The sequence below is a fragment of the Squalius cephalus genome, assembly GCF_949319135.1.
Source record: "Squalius cephalus genome assembly, chromosome: 4".
Classification (NCBI taxonomy): Eukaryota; Metazoa; Chordata; class Actinopteri; order Cypriniformes; family Leuciscidae; genus Squalius; species Squalius cephalus.
Genome location: NC_137125.1, coordinates 49,433,588 through 49,453,806, shown reverse-complemented (window position 1 = coordinate 49,453,806; position 20,219 = coordinate 49,433,588). Strand labels below are relative to the sequence as shown.

At 36.7% G+C, this 20,219-nt stretch overlaps 3 protein-coding genes across 6 annotated transcripts; 1 reads left to right on the top strand and 2 right to left on the bottom strand.

Moving 5' to 3' along the window:
* Positions 1-2: 2 nt before the first annotated feature.
* Positions 3-5,755, bottom strand: LOC307157554 (CD82 antigen). Of its 2 annotated transcripts, none has more exons than XM_079869491.1 (9): positions 5,550-5,755; positions 5,279-5,381; positions 4,914-4,992; positions 4,572-4,687; positions 4,408-4,482; positions 4,167-4,268; positions 3,895-4,059; positions 3,692-3,775; positions 3-1,347 (listed from the first exon to the last, which is right to left on the bottom strand). In XM_079869491.1, the coding sequence occupies exons 2-9, from the start codon at positions 5,342-5,344 to the stop codon at positions 964-966; spliced, it is 1,071 nt and encodes a 356-aa protein (XP_079725617.1). In that variant the 5' UTR covers positions 5,345-5,381; positions 5,550-5,755; the 3' UTR covers positions 3-963. The 2 variants fall into 2 exon arrangements, with proteins under 2 accessions (XP_079725617.1, XP_079725618.1); XM_079869492.1 differs by having other exon boundaries at positions 5,503-5,588.
* Positions 5,756-6,454: 699 nt separating this feature from the next.
* On the top strand, positions 6,455-7,675 carry lsm8 (LSM8 homolog, U6 small nuclear RNA associated). Its single transcript, XM_079868507.1, has 4 exons — positions 6,455-6,568; positions 7,052-7,092; positions 7,171-7,298; positions 7,406-7,675. Exons 1-4 carry the CDS (start codon positions 6,538-6,540, stop codon positions 7,494-7,496), a joined length of 291 nt encoding a protein of 96 aa, XP_079724633.1. The 5' UTR covers positions 6,455-6,537; the 3' UTR covers positions 7,497-7,675.
* Positions 7,676-8,395: 720 nt separating this feature from the next.
* Positions 8,396-19,391, bottom strand: tymp (thymidine phosphorylase). Of its 3 annotated transcripts, none has more exons than XM_079868504.1 (10): positions 19,287-19,391; positions 18,061-18,255; positions 17,590-17,786; positions 16,786-16,884; positions 13,958-14,087; positions 13,762-13,880; positions 10,756-10,918; positions 9,825-10,052; positions 9,485-9,625; positions 8,396-8,952 (listed from the first exon to the last, which is right to left on the bottom strand). In XM_079868504.1, the coding sequence occupies exons 2-10, from the start codon at positions 18,194-18,196 to the stop codon at positions 8,795-8,797; spliced, it is 1,371 nt and encodes a 456-aa protein (XP_079724630.1). In that variant the 5' UTR covers positions 18,197-18,255; positions 19,287-19,391; the 3' UTR covers positions 8,396-8,794. The 3 variants fall into 3 exon arrangements, with proteins under 3 accessions (XP_079724630.1, XP_079724631.1, XP_079724632.1); XM_079868505.1 differs by having other exon boundaries at positions 18,061-18,232; positions 19,287-19,359; XM_079868506.1 differs by having other exon boundaries at positions 8,796-8,952; positions 9,495-9,625; positions 19,287-19,364.
* Positions 19,392-20,219: the final 828 nt, after the last annotated feature.

Below are 20,219 nucleotides of genomic sequence, written 5' to 3'. Positions count from 1 at the left end.
GCGGACAGAAACGCCGCTCTTTATGGTCTATAGTGAGTGTCGTCCATCAAACTTCAGTCAAAGCCCACTCTTGACTCGCCGACTCAGCTTCCGACACACACACAGATACATTCACACACTGAACGGCCTCCAGTGTCATTAACACAAGTCTTGACTCATAAAGCAGGTCTGAGTGTGCAATGATTTACTAAACAACCCCTTGAATCATCTGAATGTCACAGAGGAATCTCCGTGGCACGAAAAGCAAAGGATGACTAATGGTTTATGTGCATTTTAAATACAGTTTGTGTGTTTTTTGTTCTCTATTGATTAGTAATAATCAAAATAATGTAAATATAGCTGTTAAATATAAAACATGTTTATTTTTTAAGTAGAATTCAGGTCGATTTTTATTCTTTATTTAAAAAGAGTAACAATTTTTTATTTGATATATTCATTATTATTTTCGCCATATAACAGTGTTGTAAAATTGAATAATAATATTCTTGCAAGTTATATTGTGTGGATTGTCTCATATTGTATCGGTTATGATTTCAGGTCAGTATTTTTATATAGTTACACTTCTACAGTTATCCAATACCTGTAAACTTGTCATGTGGCATTCAAATAAAATGGAAGCTTAAGATAAAATCTTTAAAAAAATGAGTAATTGTCTGTCATCGAACCCAAAACAGACTTGTACAGAAATATGTTGAGTTGCCGTTAAAAAGGTTTTGACCTGAGAGGTCTGGAATGAACTTTTTGAGAAGGCGATGCTGGTTGTCTTTAAAATGATAAATGATACCCCTGGGAACAGGCACAAACCTGAACTTAGTGAAACAAAACAATGGTCTTCCGAGAAGGTTTTAAGTGTCTTTGGTCAGACATAGACTGCAGCTTGCTCTTTGTACAGCATGTTATTTTTAAAACAGCTAATTAGCCCATCCCAATCTGATCGCGTTACTCCAGAGAAGAAATCTGGCTTTAGTAATCATCATGATTGTAGCTCTGATGGTAGTTCTGGTGATGCATATACCCCTGATCATAACTGCCATTATAGCTCTGTTGGTGTTGCACATTATGAGGGCTAGTATTGTACATTTGACTGTTGCCCTGTTCGTAAAATACAGGATTGTTATATTGATCATAATTCTCATCCGCATATTTCCTGTGTGGATAGTTGCCACTGTTCATTTGAGGGTTAGGGGTTTGAATTTCAAACTGGTGATTTTCTGTACTGTACTGCTGGTGTTCAGGCTCCGCTGCAGGATTGTCCTCTATGGCGTTCAGCAGATTATTGGGATGCAGTGCCCTCGTCTTGCGCCCGATGCATTTGCAGGTTTGGACGCCAAAGATAAACTGAAGAATCTGAGCATTATGAGACAAAGCAACCCAAATGCATTAGATTTGTGCAAGTTTTTTTATATTAAAATACTGGTAAGACTTTACAATAAGGTTCTATTTGTAGCACATTAATTAACTACATAAGTTAACATCCAAGCTAACAACGTTTGGTTTCCAGAACAGATATACTAACGTTCTCTGTTGGAAATCTTTCTTTACATAAATAGAATGTTCCCTGTTGGTTTGGAGAACGTTTGTACCACTTCTCAGAATGTTCACATTAAGTTCCACTAACCTCTTTACTCTGGTATACAGGTGCTGGTCATAAAATTAGAATATCATCAAAAAGTTGATTTATTTCAAGAATTCAACTTAACAGGTGAAACTAATATATTATATAGACTCATTACATGCAAAGTGAGATATTTCAAGCCTTTATTTGTTAAAATTTTGATGATTATGGCTTACAGCTTATGAAACCCACGAAATCAAAATCCCAGAAAATTAGAATATTACATGAAATCACACAGTAATTACACAGTAAAACCATGGTCATTGAACCAGGTTTTGGTTATTTTGGCAGTGTGGGCAGGTGCAAATCCTGCTGGAAAATGAAGGAAGCATGAAGTGCTCTGAAAATGTCCTGGTAGACGGCTGCGTTGACTCTGGATTTAATAAAGCACAGTGGACCAAAGTCCTCTTTTCTGATGAGAGCAAATTTTGCATCTCATTTGGAAACCAAGGTCCCAGAGTCTGGAGGAAGAATGGAGAGGCACACAATCCAAGATGCTTGAAGTCCAGTGTGAAGTTTCCACAGTCTGTGTTGGTTTGGGGAGCCATGTCATCGGCTGGTGTTGGTCCACTGTGCTGTCCACTCAACGCAGCCGTTTACCAGGACATTTTCAGAGCACTTCATGCTTCCTTCAGCAGACAAGCTTTATGGAGATGCTTCCTTCATTTTCCAGCAGGATTTGCACCTGCCCACACTGCCAAAAGAACCTAAACCTGGTTCAATGACCATGGTATCACTGTGTAATTACTGTGTGATTTCATGTAATATTCTAATTTTCTGGGATTTTGATTTCGTGGGTTTCATAAGCTGTAAGCCATAATCATCAAAATTACAACAAATAAAGGCTTGAAATATCTCACTTTGCATGTAATGAGTCTATATAATATATTAGTTTCACCTGTTAAGTTGAATTCTTGAAATAAATCAACTTTTTGATGATATTCTAATTTTATGACCAGCACCTGTAATTTACCCTGCTTTACCTCAGTAATCATCAGCACTGCCACATCCTATATAGTATAAGTGGCATGGAAGACGGAAGACGGATGGATGGATGGACATCAATAATCAGTAGCTTACTTCAAACCATGTCTTGTTTTGATCTATTGTTTAATCATTAGAAATAATCCAAGCACATAAATCATTATAAGGAGGATTCAATTAGATTAAATTTGTCCATTAAAATGTAAGATTTCGTAGAGCTTGTATGTACCACAATAACCCAGATTTAGATTTAATTACATTATAATATGTACATGAAAATTTGAAAACAACTATGGGATATCGTCGTGCAGAAGCAAGCATCACAACACAGAAAGAAACCTCAAGGTTGATCCAAGTAAATGTGTGCAAATATATAGGACCCATTATTTTGCCTGGGGCCTCTAAATCACTAAATCCTCCCCTGCTACTACTAATACATACACAGATTGATACACATAATTTGCATGCTCATACCATCGCCTCTGTGTATCTATTACATCCATAAACCCTGTAGCAGATCTAGGCAGGTGGAGCTGGGGGAGGTGGAGGGGTTCAGAGGAGCTCTGATAGCGCGCTGCAGGACTAGCTTACAGCAAACACTGAACCAGACTATTTAAATTTCTCATTGGCTCATTGACAATCTCATTGGTTGCAGGATCAATGATGTAATTGCTTGTAGACTGCATGTAAAGACCAATCAGCCTGCGCCCTCTAGAGTTTCAAGACTGAACTCGATATTTAATACATTAACATTAAACTAATGTGATCTTATGGTAAAGTGCTACCATAATTTCAGTTTAAAGCAGTTTAAAAATATTCCAGGTTAAATACAATTTAAACTCAATCACTAAAAGTGCATTGCATTATGCACTTAATAAAGTACAACAGTTTTATTTTATTTTATCTGTACAAGTCAAAAATGCTTATTTTTTAGTGTGTTACTTAAAAGAGAGAAAATACAAGTTATTTATTTTATTTTATTTTATTTTACTTTAGCTGTATAAGTCCAAGATGTCATACTTTACCCAGAATACTATTTTAATTGGTTACAAGTTGTGTGAAAAGTAATTTAGTTGTTTACTCTCTCTTTACCTGAATCAAAAGAAGGCCAACCTCCATTCCAAATATTACGGTTATATTCATCTCTAGCCAGTCCCCAAAAACCTTCTCACAGCCCTATCACCAAAAAAAAAAAAAAAAAAAGAACGAAAGAAACGGTTTTAGTGTGCAAATTAAATCAACAGGGAAAAGATTAAGTAAAGGTTGGGATGATGGAAAAAGGCAACATATGTTACCTTTTCATAGATGTCTGAACCATTTCCAAAGCTGTATGTTCCCTCCAGAATTACAGGGCAGGTACCATTAAAACAGGAACACGGGTAGATGTCAGCCTCTTCCAGGGATTTAATAACTGTGTTATTCCTCCATTCATTTGGGGCCAGTCTACCACAGCATTTTGCCTACAGCAAAGAAAAAATAAAAAAGTACCTCTATCAAATCACTATAGCTGATTGTCAGATGAGGCTGTTGCATTCTTGATCAGTAAAGGTGTAAATCATGTACGTACAGCAGTCTGCACACTGTCAAGAAGTTCCCAGAACGTTTGGGTTTCATTTCCTCCATACTGCCTAATGATGCCGTCCACATTTTCCCTAAAAAATTGCCAAATCTGGTAACATTCGACATATGCGTTAGGTTAGACAATTTGTTTAGTCGTTATATCAAGCAGTTACTTCTTAGCGAATGTCTCAAGTGAATTTGAAGTCAGCTGTGATTTTCCGTACTGTATTAATAAAGCAAAGACTTGCCTTCTGCCTTTGTATTATTAGCACTAAGGTGATGAAAATCTGACCCAGTATGATGACGATTAAGAAGCATAGATACTAAAAAAAAAACAGAAAAGATGAAATGTTAACAGCAAGCTTTTAAAACAGCGTAAAAGTTATTATCAGTGTCTTTGTGTCATGCTTACAAATATGATGAAACATCTGCTCTCAAAATAGGCACCAGCACAACCCAGTAAAGACACAACAACCACAACAAGTCCGATGAAAAAGAGCCCTCCAGCCACCAACTTTACGTCCCCTCCTAAGAGACCACACGTTTCGCTTCATTAACACCACAAAATCAGATGTAAGGACAAACGCTCAATCTAAATTGGCTATGGATGGTATAGACTCTTTTTTAAAGAGAGACAACATCTTGCCCTAAAACATTATTATAAGTACTATGGTGCAAATTGCAATAAACATGTATTGTTGAGATAACTCGTATTTTGAGTTGAAACATAATGATAGACTATCACAAAACTTACCGGAGCTGAGAACACTTACAAAGCTGTCTTTGTCAAACAAAATCCAAGCAGAACACGCAAAAATGCTGATGCCAAGAATCTGTCAAGATTATTGAATTTGTTACTTGTTTGTACATGTCATGCATGAATTTAGATGTTTTATTTGAGTCTATGTCTTTATATACTGCTGGCAGAAAACAAGCACATCACATTATGGGCTGAATGTCAATGTCCACTGTGTGATTCATATATCTGATTGCTGTCCAGGAAGCTCTTTGTAACTAATAAACATAACATGTCTCTAAAATCCTTGCCAATAACATACAGATCTATGGTTCATATATTTAATCTTACCACAGATCTATGGTTCATATATTTAATCTTACCACAAAGAAGGAATTGACAAGCATTAGAAAGAATTTCAGGATCTGAAGTTTGTCGTCTGCTTTCATGTTGCCTTTAACAAACTGTTACAGCTTCACATAAAACCTAAAAGAGGTTGTTCGGAAACAGACAACACAAATATAAGTTACAAAAAGACCATATTCCTTGAAGAATAGCGTTCACAAAGAAATTAAAAACAAAATACTGATTAACACATCAAAACTACCTGTCAATTGAGTGCCACAGGAATTCACTTTCAAAGGTTTGAATTACCTGTATTGCTAAACCAGTTTTCCTTGTTATTTGTCCGATTTGGAATGGTAAAAATCTAAACTGTCTGACGTTTTTACATTATACATCCATTTTTCTTCTGTGGTTCACCGTTCAAGTAGCCTATGTGTATTTCATATACCATCTGGTAACATAATGGTTTCCTGGAGATCCTTGTAATGCATCTCAGGCTTAAAGTTCACTTCCTCATAACAACATAAATGATTAACTTTAACAATCACTTGTGTTGTGCTTTTACACCCGCATGTGCCCAGTGTTAGTGTTTTAATGAGGGGTTTTGACAGGGTTCAGAATGTGAAAAGTGATTTCCTTTTTCTATATTGTGCAATGGTTTGTTTAGTTTTTTGTTGTTTCACCTAATAAAAAGGTAGCAAGAAGTACCATGGCTTGAACTGTGGCTTTTGGACATCAAACCATTGTCATGACTAATTTGGAAATATAGGGTAGCCTAACTAGTTTGGACTTGGATCCTGATTATAATAAAATAATATTTGAACTACCTTGGAATTCCAAGTAAATAGCATTAGTATGATAATCATTTAATAGGAATCAAAGTAGCATCTGATATCATCACGGTACCATTACACAACACTTTTGTGTATGCCATCGTCAACATCATCATCATCAGTACTTCCATCGGCCCCCACAGTGACATTTTCAACAATTTGCCTTTTCAACAAGAACCGATTCCAATCTCAGACTCAAAAGCTGCTCATTAGAAACTAAACGTATATAGACCCTACTTGAAGAAACCGGAAGAAACCTATAGCCTGCGCCATCTGCTGGACTACATAAATGACCATATGTTCTATTGCTCCTACTCGACTAGTACTGCCTGTGGCTGAGCTTGATAGGTCATCGGCTACTCAAGCCTCTCCGTTTTCATTTCCGGCTCAGGTCGCAGCTGAACGAATGTGTTTCGTTGTAGTTTTGCTCGAGCCCAGGTGGATTTAAACACGCACCAACAGAGATGTCTACCGCTCTTGAGAGTTACATTAACCGTATCCTTTGCAGCATTTCATGATAAGCACATTGACAGTGTTGTAGTTCAATGAATGTGGGCATTTTGTTGTTTTAATGACAATGTTTATGTTTCAATGGACGCGAGATGTGGCGCGCGAGCAAGCGATTTAGCATGTAATGACCGTGATAAAGCCATCATCGCGGTTTAGTGTGCATTTACTACGTAACATTACAGTGTATATGCATAATGCATGGATAAATTGTGTCTGGTTATGTGTTTGTACAATGTATATACTAGCATGCATGTAATATGTCTCATGATTATATTTAATTAATAGAAATGTGCTATTTAAGCATGCATAATATGCTATTTGACTCTGTGTACTACATTATATATGTTAATTTGATATTTAAATGTGAACTGCCTAAGTATTAGTAGTAGTAGTGTGTGTGTGTGTGTGTGTTAGAGATATGTGATGCTTCACTGCTGTCTTTATAAACCTGAACTCACATATTTCAAGGGACGGTTGCCATCGTCACATCAGATGGCAGGATGATTGTGGTGAGTTTTTCTCAGTAATCATTGTCTGTGTGCATTAATAAAGGAGCCTGCTTATGACTTTAATTTTCTTGATCTTAGGGGACGCTAAAGGGTTTCGATCAGACAATCAACCTCATCCTGGATGAAAGCCACGAGCGGGTGTTCAGCTCTTCCCAGGGAGTGGAGCAGGTGGTTCTGGGATTGTATATTGTCAGAGGTGATAATGTGTAAGTATTATGCTCCTAGTATTTCTCATACTTGTTTACATAGTGCAAGACTTCATTGGATTTTTGAAGCCATAATAGTAACAGACTTGTATGTTTATTTGTTTAAGGGCTGTAATTGGTGAAATCGATGAAGAAACAGATTCTGCGCTGGATCTTGGAAACATAAGAGCAGAACCGCTGAACTCTGTGGTGCACTGATGCCTCCCAAACAAGGACAGAAACATCCACGTTTAGATGAAACTCCCCATCTCTTACCCTAGGAAATCTGCAGGCATCGAAAATCAGCTATATTATTTGCCATTTTTAATCTTGAAGAAAATAGACTGAGTGCATATCCTTTTTTACGTGTGTTGAAATAAAAAAAAAAGTGGAAATTATTTGATTTAAATATTTCTTTATTTCTGATGGAGGGGAAAAAAACAAGGTGATGAAGACTGATGTAAGTATCCGATTCCTGTCAAAATTTTTACTTTAGCAAGACTGTCATAAATATAAACTGTATATATGAATCTCTCAAAGAAATATCCAGGTCATATTTCACACCAAAGTCATAAAGAAAATGAAGCAAATTTTTAGGGTCAAAATGTTTTTATTTATATAAAGGTATTGTCACTATCTATCTATATATATATATATATATATAAAACTATGGTCTATATATGTTTTCAGATTTCCAAAACCAGCTATGTAGAGAATATGCACATTACATCAGGGGTTCACGCTATGCTGTCATGTTGGACATGATTTGTACCACTACATGGCAGCAAAGAACACCTTACCATCAATACAACCTCATTTTATTACAAAGAAAAAGATAATCACTATTAGTTGGTCTGATTAAATACACAGAGAAAAATATAAATGAAGCACCAGGGTTATGCTTTATGGGTGTTTTGAAGTGCACATTAATTAAAAAAAAACCCAAATAGAATTCACTTTGTGGAATCAGATTCCTTTTACCTTCTGACAGAAGAAGAACGAGAGCGGACCCTGTTTTCTGAGAACACGGTACACGCTGTGCGGTTTTAGACCCGCCAACAAATGCCCGAAAAGGCAAAGTTACTGATCATAGATGTTTGTGGCCTGTTATGCTGCAGTTCATCTACTAGTCAGTGGTGGCAGCAGTCATCCACTATACTAGTGTCCTCAATCCTGCTCCGGGAGATCCACCTTCCAGCTCCTGATCCAGCACACCTGCCTGTAATCTACAGGTTCAGTCTGGAGGCCATGATCGTCTGGTTTAGGTGGATTAGAGCTGCATCTAAACTTTGCAGGAAGGCAGATCTCCAGGACAGGATTGAGCAGACCTGGGCTATAGTAATATTTCAGCTACTGGTAAGCAAATATGTTTAAAGATTTTCCAGATACAGCGCTCAAAGGTCAGTGTCACTTTTTGTCTGTCGTGCTCTTTTTTTATAAAACCTCCCTAGTGCTTTGTGTAAAGAACATTGTTTCTAAGGATCAGTACATTCATTATGAAACATACTTTACAAGCTTTAAGACATGTTGGGATTGTTTGGTCTGATGAATTCTGCCACACACGACACTGGCTTGTATTTGTTGAGGCTGCCAATGACCAATGCTTTCTCCAGGACAGAATACTGGTGTTTACTCAGATCTGGGCTATTGTGATGAATCCTGATCCATGATTCACCTGCCAAATGAATCAGTAGGGTATCAACACAGATTTGTCTTAAACACTACAGAGATTTAGGCTGTGTTTGAAATACAGTACAACTACAGTACAACTCATACTATTCTGTGCACAGCATACAAATGTTCTATAAAATGTTTTTCACATTTGCGAAAATGTTTATAGTAGATACAAACCATAGCACACCATCATGGGTGATGTTTCCCACATTGCAATTTGTCCTTCCATTTCCAGTGTGATAAATGAAGCAGGAGCAAAATTGAAATAAAACTCGACTCATTATTTGACAGGATTGCCAAAAGTCTTACGCCAAAGTTAAAAATTACACTTAAAATTAATTACAGTTAAAAATAACTGAGATTGCTGAAGTAAACACGCAATGTGGTAACGTCATGTGACATTTTTAAATGTTTATTGTTGCATATTGAATACTTTTTCATATACCATTTTTAATAGTAGTCTGTATGCTATTTAGTAAGCAGTATATATTACACAATATAGTACACAATAATTGAGATAGATCGAGACTAACCTTTCTCTACCTGCTGTCCCATCTTAACCAAGATCTCTGCTCCCACGCTATGATCTATTTTCTCTCCCGATTTAGTACGTCCCGCCCCTAACTTGTGCAGCACTTCAGCCAGGGCCATAGCATCAATGTCCAAAACGGCTCCTGTCAATCAAACAGTTCACACATACACACACAATGGCTGCTGCTGAGATAATGGACGTGATGATTGGATGCAGATGAATAACAGTGAATATTAATAGCGAGCTCTGTGCGATCTGTTTATAATCATGCCTGTGCTGTAAGTGTTATGTAAAAGAATTAACATATTTGATTCTCAAACGAGAACATGGAACATAATTACCTTCATCTGGCACCGGAAGTTCTGTCTGATGTGCTGCACGCCTCATGTGCCGAAAGTAGTCGGTCTCGTCTGAGCACAGGGAACTTGCAACATCTGCAGACACGCCCTGAGCCTCCAGCATCGCCTGGAACTTCTTCAGGGCTTCTCCATTCTTCAGCTTTAGAGCGATTTCCATTTTCGCACTCTCTTGAGTAAAGCTGGGGTCGCACATGCACAGGAGATGTCCACCTAAATATAATGACACCTTTTATGCTTCCTTATCGCAGACATTTGACTTGTCTTGAAGAACATCACATTTGGTTGTCATCTCAGGGTGTGTTCACGCTTCGCAGGTTTAGTTTGATTAAAACGAACTCTGGTGCGATTGCTCTGTCAGTGCAGTTCATTTGAATAACTGACTATCTGACAACCTGGTGCACACCAAACAAGCAGATCGAGGCCGCTGAAAAGATGGGTCTCGCTCCGCTTCTAAATGAACTCTGATGGGGTTCGTGTATGAACTATGTGTATGAAATATGAACGAAACGGGGACCAAAGACATGTAAACGAACCAAAAACAGGAAGTGATGTTGTTACAAGATGCGACTCTAAAAAGGACAGAATTCTGAGGCATACCTGTTGTTTCTCATCATAGGAGAGAAAACGCTGATCTTTACAGTTCGGTTCAGGCTTCAGAAACGCAGTCTCTTTTCAGCGGATCTTCATTTGTGTACAATGGAGGAATTCCTGTTCTTGTTTTGACACCTTTAAACATCGCAATTTTTTTTTTGGTTTGTATCATTAGGTTTGGTCTTAAAAATGATAGTGTAAACACTAAGCGAACCAGGACTAAATGTATTATTTTCCTTTTTTGGTCTGAACCAAAAGAACCAAGAGAACCGTGTGAACACACCCTTATAGTGGGATGTTTAAAAATTATTCTTTTCCTTACCTAAAATTGTAACCAGTTCTGTGAGATCCTCTGGCCCTCTTCCTTTAAGACACTCAAGGGCTTCACACACTTCAACCGCATTTCCTACACTCTGGCCAATAGGAACGTCCATTCGGCTAAGCACCGCCCCTGTCTTCACACCCAGCTTGTTGCCAGCAGTGACCTATTGGCACATGGACACCAGGATTGTGTGACATTCACAGTTGAATTGAGAATGCCAATCATGAACTGGTTTTAATTTGAGTTAAGTTTGCAAACAAGATGCAGAATTGCAATTTGAATTGGAATGCAAGGAAGTAGAAATACAATAGCTTAAAGCATTGTTTAAACGTTTTGAAAAAGTCTTGAAGTTTGAAGATGTATAGGCTCTACGTACAGAGAGAACTAGAGAGATAAATATGTTTGAAATGGCATAGAAATTTTAATTTAGTGTAAATTCTTTGAATGGACCTTTGTAACATTTCCAGGGTTCTCAGAAGCGCATTCATAATGGTCATTGGAAACTACAACAAATATACTTTTTGCATTCCCATTTGCACCAATAGCAAAAGAAAAAAAAAATCCACTATAGCATTTCGTTATGCAGAATCCTGCACACGACAAATCGGAGGGAAAATTATGTCAATGCTTTTGTGATCTCTCACAAATGTCCTTCGAGAAACTTTGCATTCGCTTTGCATTGCAAAGGTTTTGCAAGTGAACAACAAAGTTTCATCAAAAGCATTGAAATATATTTCGTATCACCATGTCCCTTTAGGGGTTCTTTAAAGTATAGTGCTATAAATGTACTTTTTTTTTCTTTCTTTTTTAATGAAACTATGAAAAACTATATTTACAATGTTAATTACTTTAAATTCACAATCATTCATTCTGAATTTTGCTCATGCCTGATGGACATTAAAAGCATCATATTCTGAAGCAAGTTCATTTTAGATGCAACTTCCAAAAAAGAAATGGATAAATTGCATGATTATTGTAAAAACTGAATGTCATGAAGCTGCCACTTTTTATCAAGTTGAAGTTTTGAAATGATGAAATGTTTAAAACTATTATGTCAATGAGCAATGTCAGATATCACACATTTACATGCAGAACGGATTCAGAAGGAAACGAGTATGCATCGATCATATATATTCTGTATCAACTATTATTAGAGCTAGAATTGCTGAAAGTAAATCCACCTTTGCATGTTTTATTGACTTTCAAAAAGCCTTTGACTGGATTAATAGAGAGCTGCTTGCTTTTAAACTAATTGAAGCAGGAGTGGATGGAAAATTCTATAAAACAATACAAGTAATGTATAGTGGTACAGTTGCTAGTGTTGAGATTAATGATTTATTTACTGATTGGTTTGATACACCTTTTGGAGTAAAACAAGGTGATGTACTCTCCCCAACTCTTTTCACTTTAGCTTTACAAATGAAGCATGCTAATTTAGGAGTATTACTTGATGGTACTAAATTGGGAATTCTATTATATGTGGATGATATAGTCTTATTGGCTGAGTCTGAGTCTGAATTACAGAAAATGTTAAATGTGGTTAATCTGTGGTGCTTCAAGTGGCGATTAGCTATAAATCAGAGCAAAACACATGTAATGCATTTTAGAAAGAAAGGCATTGAAAGAAGTACACATATATTTAGCTATGGCTCAGTCAATTTGGATTATGTTAGTTCATATAAATATCTGGGTTTCTTTCTCGATGATTTTTTGACTTACGAGGTTGGTATTAAGTCACTCGTTGATTCTGGCGGGAGAGCTTTAGGATCAGTTATCAATAAACTAAAAGTATGTAAGGATCTTGGTGATGTAAGGATTTCTCCTATACTGAATTATGCTGCAGGGGTGTGGGGCTTGAAAGAATCCAAAACGGTAGATACCACACAGAATAGAGCCATACGATGTTTTTTGGGGGTTCATAAATTTGCTCCGATCCTAGCAATTCAGGGGGATATGGGCTGGGTACCAGGAGTTGTACAGAGAAAATGTGAAATGATACGATTGTGGAACCGTCTAATTAGAATGGCAGAGGATAGAGTAAATAAGAGAGTATTTAGGTGGAGTAAAGCTCACATGTCCCCATGGGTAAAGGAGATCTATTCTATTTTTGAGGAGGTGGATATGTTGTATTATATCTACAGAAACAATTTAAGTTGTAATGTCAATTCGCTTAAACACAAGTTGTTATTGAAATTTGAAGAAAAATGGTTTGAAAATTTTATATTAAAGCCAAAATTAAGAACACATATATATGCATATCAAACAGCACTTTAGTCCAGAATTATATGTTACATCTCGTTTATCTAGAAGCCAGAGATCCTTGGTTGCACAGCTGAGATGTGGGATTTTGCCTCTAGCCATTGAGGTTGGTCGATTCAAAAATATTCCAGAGGAAAACCGATTGTGTGTGCTATGTGACCTTGGTGAAGTGGAAAGTGAATCTCATTTCCTTTTGTATTGTACACATTATGATGACCTAAGAGAATCTTTGTTTCTGGAAGCTACACGACAAATTTCTGAAATATGGTCATTTGGTATGCTGATGATCAAAAATGATTATGCTTGTTTAACTATGATGTATTTAAGTTTGCAAACTTTGTTTCAAAGGCCTGGAAAAGAAGGCAAGCTAGTTTGTTTAATTAGATTTAATTTTGTTCCGTGTAGGATTATGGGTTTATATGGGTGGTTATTTGAATAAATGAGAATACACGTGTGTATGATTACATACATGCATGTATCTGAATACATATGTACTATTACTATTACTATTTCGTTTCTAATGCTTGTCTTTATTTGGGAGCAATGTATTCGATGTACTCTGGACCTGTCTATCTTGTATATCTATCTTGTATATTAATCCTCTTACTTATGTTTACTAACGTTGGTGTCTTGTAAGTCCATGCGGGCCGGGCGTAATCATACGCATGACACAATAATAAAGCTTCATTCATTCATTCATTCATTTACGTACAATGGCATGCATGCAAACGGCAAAAGCTCTCTTACCAGTGACTGAGCAAGTTTGCGAGCACTATCCAGATCTTTATACAGAGCAGCCCTCCCAAACTTCACATCCAACACAAGAGCACTTAGACCTTCAGCTCCTTTCTTAGAAATGATGGAGCCTGTACAGAACATGGACAAAATAATCAGGAGAAGAAGGGTTAACACTGTGATGAGAAGCTGTCCAGGGTAATCTTACAAGTGATAAGTGGAACACTATCGACAGTCGATGTGGCGTCTCTGATGGCATAGAGAACACTATCTGCTGGCACCAGACTCCCTGTCTGTCCCACAATGCAACAGCCCACATCTTGTAGGATCTGCTTCACCTAGAAGAATAATATCATCTCATATATTGCATTTTAATCCTTTTGTAAAAATGTTGTAACATTTGGCATGCAGTTCAATCAAATGAGTTATGAAAAAATTAAATTAATATTGATTTAGTTTATTTGTCACTCTGGAACTGGATATTTTATGAATACAGAAATTCTGCATACTGTGCAGGGCTCGACATAATGGCCCGGGGCCAGTAAAAGAGTATGTCGGGCTAGTTGACTGGCCATCAGCAAAACAAACAGCAAACGTCATACACAGTGGCGCGAAGAGTGTCAATGTTACTTCAGGTTATTTATAACGTGTTAAAATGTCAAAGAACTACGAGGCTGATACGAGAAACGGATATAAATCCGATCTTCAATTCCCGCGCTATATGCAGATTTAATGGAGTGCACGTCACCGAAAGCAACAGATATGAACTGCATCAGGTAAAATTTCAAAATCAAAGAGAGAGCGGCAACAGCCTTGGTAAGATCATTTCGTTTCTTTACTTTTAATGATGATGATTGTGTGTTAAGAGTCTGCAACTTACTTTCACTTTGATTTGCGATAGTTTGCACGTTGGCTTAATGAATAAGCAGTAGTTGCAGTAGCGTCCTCATATCTGGCTATAACATGACATATAGCCTATAACACGCGCTCACAACTTTATTTTTTAGCATTTTTGGTAAGTATGCAAAACTCTTACTTACAAAAAAAAAAAAAAAGAGGAGGAGGTCCAGTGAATAAAATGGACCACTGAGGGAGAAAAGGGAGGGGCTAAGGGGAAGAAAGGAGGAAAAGTGGAATCTCAAAGTAAAATGGATCCCTGTGAAAACCAAATTCTCTCCGTGTTGGCGAGCCTATGCTCATTGCAGGAAAAATAATATATACTGCAATAACCATTCATAGTTACAATGACAATTTGGTTATTTTTGCATGTCTCCAGGGTGTAACGTTTGAGACAAGGACAAAGCGGAGAGAGAATCCATATGCAAGCACTAATTTAATGAAACAAAAAGGAAATCCAGGGCAAACAATGGAACACGGAACTCAGGACGGGAACATGGAAACACCTACAGCAAACAATGATCGACAACCAACAACTGAAGCCCAGAGGTTTAATACACAGGCAAACAAGCTAAACAAGATAACAAGGGGGCGGGGCTAATTAGAAGAGACTAATAAACAAGAAAAACTACAAAGGACTACAAAACCTGGCACAGAACAGGAAATAACAAAAGTCCACACAAGACAAGGAGAACACAAGACAGGAATCATGACACAGGGGCTCTCTCTTAATTTCTGTACTCCCTTTGCTGTATTGATTAATCCTAATGTATACAATAAATAGGCCTACAGTTTAATAGAAAAGTGCTTTTCCTTATATTTCTTTCAGGACCAGTAAAAATATAGAAGGGGCCAGCAAAACTCTGATCTACTGGCCCCGGGGGCCAGTGGGGATTTTTTTTTTTTTATGTTGAGCCCTGCTGTGCAAATGTTCCATTATACTATATAGAGCTTTTGTAGCCCTTCCCTTTTTCAGCTCTGCGCTCTGTGTTCTGTCTTCTGCTTTGTATTTCCACAGCATAAAGGGAAGATCTTACGGATTTATGGAACTCTTCCTGGTCTACTGACATTTATGACATCCGCTTCAATCATTACAATGCTTATGATAACTTTTGTTAACTCTACAATAAGTACATCCACTTCACCAGCTAATTACCGACAGGGATGCCATAGAAATATACAGATCTACCGCAAAAACAGTAGATCAAACACAATAGTCTAAAGATGGCTGTGCGCTTGTTTCTCATAAGGTCTATAGTACAGAAATACAGAAGTAAGAGTACCATTATAGTAACTTTTTATTGAGTTCTAACTTTGGCCACTAAGAAAAGTGTGTTTGATTTGTAAATATTGTGTATGCTAAATCTCATCTTTTGGGTGAGACAGCATGCTATGATGAATCAGTACATGGGCTACATTAATTTACATACATTTCATTATATAAGGATTCAGAAATGGATTTGATGATGCTCATATTCAATATCAACATTAATTAAACATATCTGAACAGAGCATGGAAGACATGGTTAGCAGGAATTTAGCCTGGGTGGATGATGTCAGTATGTATTAGCCATTTCCTCTAAATCACGATTCAGTGATTTATTCCGATAAAGTCGGCATGAAACAGAAGTAGCGATAGTCTTTTCTTTCCTATTGTGACATGTGAGTAAAACGGTTACTCGAAAGTTCCTGTTTTATAACTTTTTAGTTACTTTGACAAATAGCTGTCATCCTTTTTATATTGAATTTTGTGAATTGAGTAAAAGATTTTAGAACTTGACTTATTACCCTTCAAATTGTTTTTAACAACCTGGCTCACATAGTGCCGAAAAACAAAATCCTCATAACAAAAGGATCCTGTTCAGAATGTTGCAACATGGATTAAGAATATGAAGTTGTAGATGGTCTCTGAAATGTGCTTCAATTTTCAATGACTATTTGTAAATGCCAGTAATGTTTAACAATATTTATTTATAGGTATTATATTTTATTAAAATACTCATTTTTAATATTTTAATAATAGAACTTGAGGGATTGTATTTACTACAATCAAACAGGCCAAAACTGATCCCTTGATTTGTCAAAATCCAGCTGACCATCAGTTCAGGTGTAAACAAATCCCACTTATTCCCACATTACCTGTTGAACGGATTGGATGACATTAAACCCGGGGATAGACTCCAGCTTGTCCAGGGTGCCACCTGTATGTGCCAGTCCTCGTCCACTTATCATGGGCACCTAGAAAAAAAACATACATGTTTAGAGTAACTAAGGTTACTTGCATTAATTAAAAAATAAATTCAGGGTGGCGGTGGCAATATGTAACTGAGATGAACATGTGCCCTAGAAATAGTGGCAGAATGTTCCATATTTAGGTTTTTAAATTCCATAGTTTTGTTAGAATTTGAATTTCATAGATTAAAATAGCCTACACCATCTGCCCCGACGGCTGTTTCACTGTGCATTGGAATTTAAGATCGCACAAGTTTTGCTCTTCAACATGTTGTTAATATTCATTCATAAAATGACTAAAGATTAATTTGTTTTTGTGGTGTTGAATGTGGTTTGTAACTGACAAATAAATATAGGCCTAGGCGGTTACAAATTTCACAAGAAATTTTAACAACAAATGCTTGTTGAGGCACAGCATGTCTCATCACTCATCTGACACTAATGCATGTTTATCCAGATATTGTTGAAAAACTGAACATACAGGTCTTGATTAAAGACATTAGCCTACTAACGAGCGCCAAACTATTTGACTATCTTAAGGTTAAGATGCAGGTATTTGTGTCGCCATGTAGTGTTGTTAACATTTATTTAATCATGAGTTTTGAGCGTTCTCATTTAACTCTGCCTTCATTCAGTGCATGTTCATCAGTATGTGTTGTTTGGGCTGTTTAATATTAGGATTTGGGCAATTGGTCAGCGTGTTTCCCATACCTTACAGCCACACGCAGCCAGAGCAGGAGCGAGTGGAAGACTGACTTTGTCTCCAACCCCACCGGTTGAGTGTTTGTCTACCACACGCCATTCCTTCGGCCATTCTAACGTGTCCCCAGAGTTCATCACCTCTCTCGTCATTGCCAGAGTCTCTTCATCAGTCATGTTCATCTGCCATATGGCCATCAGCATGGCGCCTGTGCCGTTACAACACAATTGTTTTTGTAAAACTCCACCCAAATGTTTTCTTTGCTTGTGTCTTCTTAAAAGTAGGGTAGGCAATTTGTTTTATTCAGGCATGAGACATGAGGAAATTTAACGGCATCTCGTGACGCTTTGCAGACTGTGTGCGTTCATGTGTTTTGGAAGGGAGGGATCATACTTTCAAAACTAGTTTGCTATTGCTAGCCTCCTCGAAATTGCCTACCCTACCTTTAACTGTACACTGAATTTAGGTGATCATGGTCTTACCTATTTGACTCTCCTGGATGGCTCCTGATGTGACTCCTTGCACAAATGTGCGTATCTCTGCCGGGCTGAGCTGTTTACCATCTCGTTTCAGCTTTATAAGCTCAGGGAAACTAATTGTGTTGTTATTAGATGACATCTTTACTTCGGATTATATGTCTTTTCCAGTCAAGAGCTTTGTGAGGTATAAAACAGGAACTTTGTCCAGAGGAAATAGTTTGTAAAGGGTTAGATTTTACTTAGATCTGGTTGTGCCAAAGTTGATTTCATTTTATAATGACACTTGTCCAGCTCATAAAATATTGCAGTTTATTGAAGTTATCTGTTTACACAGTACAAAGATCAATACACAATATATTTAATAACTATAAAGTTGAATAATTATAGTTTAATAATTATATAAAAACTTTTTTTTTCTGAAATAATATGCTGAAATTAGGTTTTGAGATGATTTTTTTATGATAAAACAATAGATATATCCATGGAAATAATATAACCAGTACTTATAGAAATCAATGTACTGTAAATGAGATTAGAGGAGTTGGGACCTCGGCCAATCACAGTTCACTGCAGTTAGAAATAAATGATCTACAAAACACTGCAAACAGAACATTGTAAATAACAAAAAACGCTTTTGTGAAATCAAAACTAAAAGTGAAAGTGACAAAACCTCTCATTTCAGTAGCATTTGCAATTTCTGATTTACCTAAACAACAAATAGTTTTATTCTAATGTTCAGGGTTTTTTTTTTTTTTTTACTCCGACGTCATAGAAAAGTGTATCAAAAATTCATAAGTCTGCTTTATATTCAATATTGGATTAAAGCATTCATCGACATTAGCCTACTAATGAGCGCCAAACTACATTTGATATCTAAAGGTTAAGATGCAGGTATTTGTGCCGCCATGTAGTGAAACATACAGTGTTGTTAACATTTATTTAATCGTGAGTTTTGAGCGTTCTCATTTAACTCTGCCTTCATTCATTGCACACTTTTGTAAAATCAAAACTAAAAGTGAAAGTGACAAAACCTCTCATTACTAGCATTTGCAATTTCTGATTTACCTAAACAACAAATAGTTTTATTCTAATGTTAAGGTTTTTTTTTTTTTTTTTTTTTTTTACTCCGACGTCATAGAAAAGTGTATCAAAAATTCATAAGTCTGCTTTATATTCAAGCTCAACATCTGATCGCACAGATATGTGAACAAATAAAAGCAAACACTTACCGTCTCTTACAGCAAAGCAAATAGCGTTAGAATAGCTGCACTCTCTCAGATGACTTGTCAGTGACACATTAACCAGTCTCTTCTGAATGTCAGTCTGTGTCGTACAGTCGTAGTGATGGGAAGTCGTCCGGTTCTTTTCCGCGAACCGGTTCTTTCGGACAGTTCAACTTCATTTCAATGAACCGGTTCAAATAAAACGGTTTACCAGTTCTTTTACGCCCTCACGTAATGACGTCAATTCTATCATCCCGACGGATAAAAATACACTCAAATAAAGGCATTTGTAATCATAACTTAAATTAAATAATAGTAATCATCGTCATAATCATCTTGGATAAATTTCTTACATTTACATTTTGCAAATGAACCCTAAAGAGGCGATGTGCAAACGCGGATGTAAATAAACCTCCATCAATTTTATTTTATTTGTTTTTATTTGTTTAACTTACATTTTCCCCTCATTTAAGTCCTCGGTTCACCCGTGCTCATGTGTAATCATTATATTATATAAACAGCTTTGGTATAAACAATGTGTCCATAATGTTACATAACTAACTTTAGTAGCCTATACTTTAATTGAATATCTTTCATTCATATTTTAATGTATGAGTTAATGATCTGCATTTTTTATGGAACAGGGCTAGTTGTCACATGGAAAAGTTGTCACAAGAGCCATATGTCAATGTCAACCAAAGGTTTTGAGTCAAAAGTCCAATAATGCTTGCTTTCAGTTGCGCTGACATTAGGGGCCTCAAATGGTTCAAAACTGCTTAGGACACTTTTTGTGACGTCTGTCCTCCAAACATAAATTCCAATAGATGAATCATGTGTGGTTTTTTTTTTTGTAAACAAGTGAACATAAAACTCCACCGTCAACTAGCCTACTATTATGTCATTTTTAAGCAAAAAATTGAACTGTGCACTTTTTTAAAA

Excerpts from the sequence above, each read along its gene's own strand:
- LOC307157554 (XM_079869491.1), bottom strand. The coding sequence starts at position 5,344 with ATGAAAGCAGACGACAAACTTCAGATCCTGAAATTCTTTCTAATGCTT. Across the intron at positions 4,688-4,913 it reads TGTAAGTGTTCTCAGCTCCG|GAGGGGACGTAAAGTTGGTG; the intron begins GTAAGTTTTGTG and ends GTGGTCTCTTAG. Across the intron at positions 4,060-4,166 it reads TTGACAGTGTGCAGACTGCT|GCAAAATGCTGTGGTAGACT; the intron begins GTACGTACATGA and ends TCTTTGCTGTAG.
- lsm8 (XM_079868507.1), top strand. The coding sequence starts at position 6,538 with ATGTCTACCGCTCTTGAGAGTTACATTAACC. Across the intron at positions 6,569-7,051 it reads TCTTGAGAGTTACATTAACC|GGACGGTTGCCATCGTCACA; the intron begins GTATCCTTTGCA and ends ACATATTTCAAG. Across the intron at positions 7,093-7,170 it reads CAGATGGCAGGATGATTGTG|GGGACGCTAAAGGGTTTCGA; the intron begins GTGAGTTTTTCT and ends TCTTGATCTTAG.
- tymp (XM_079868504.1), bottom strand. The coding sequence starts at position 18,196 with ATGTCATCTAATAACAACACAATTAGTTTCCCTGAGCTTATAAAGCTG. Across the intron at positions 16,885-17,589 it reads TGGCTGCGTGTGGCTGTAAG|GTGCCCATGATAAGTGGACG; the intron begins GTATGGGAAACA and ends TTTTTTTTCTAG. Across the intron at positions 10,053-10,755 it reads AGAACTGGTTACAATTTTAG|GTGGACATCTCCTGTGCATG; the intron begins GTAAGGAAAAGA and ends CATTATATTTAG.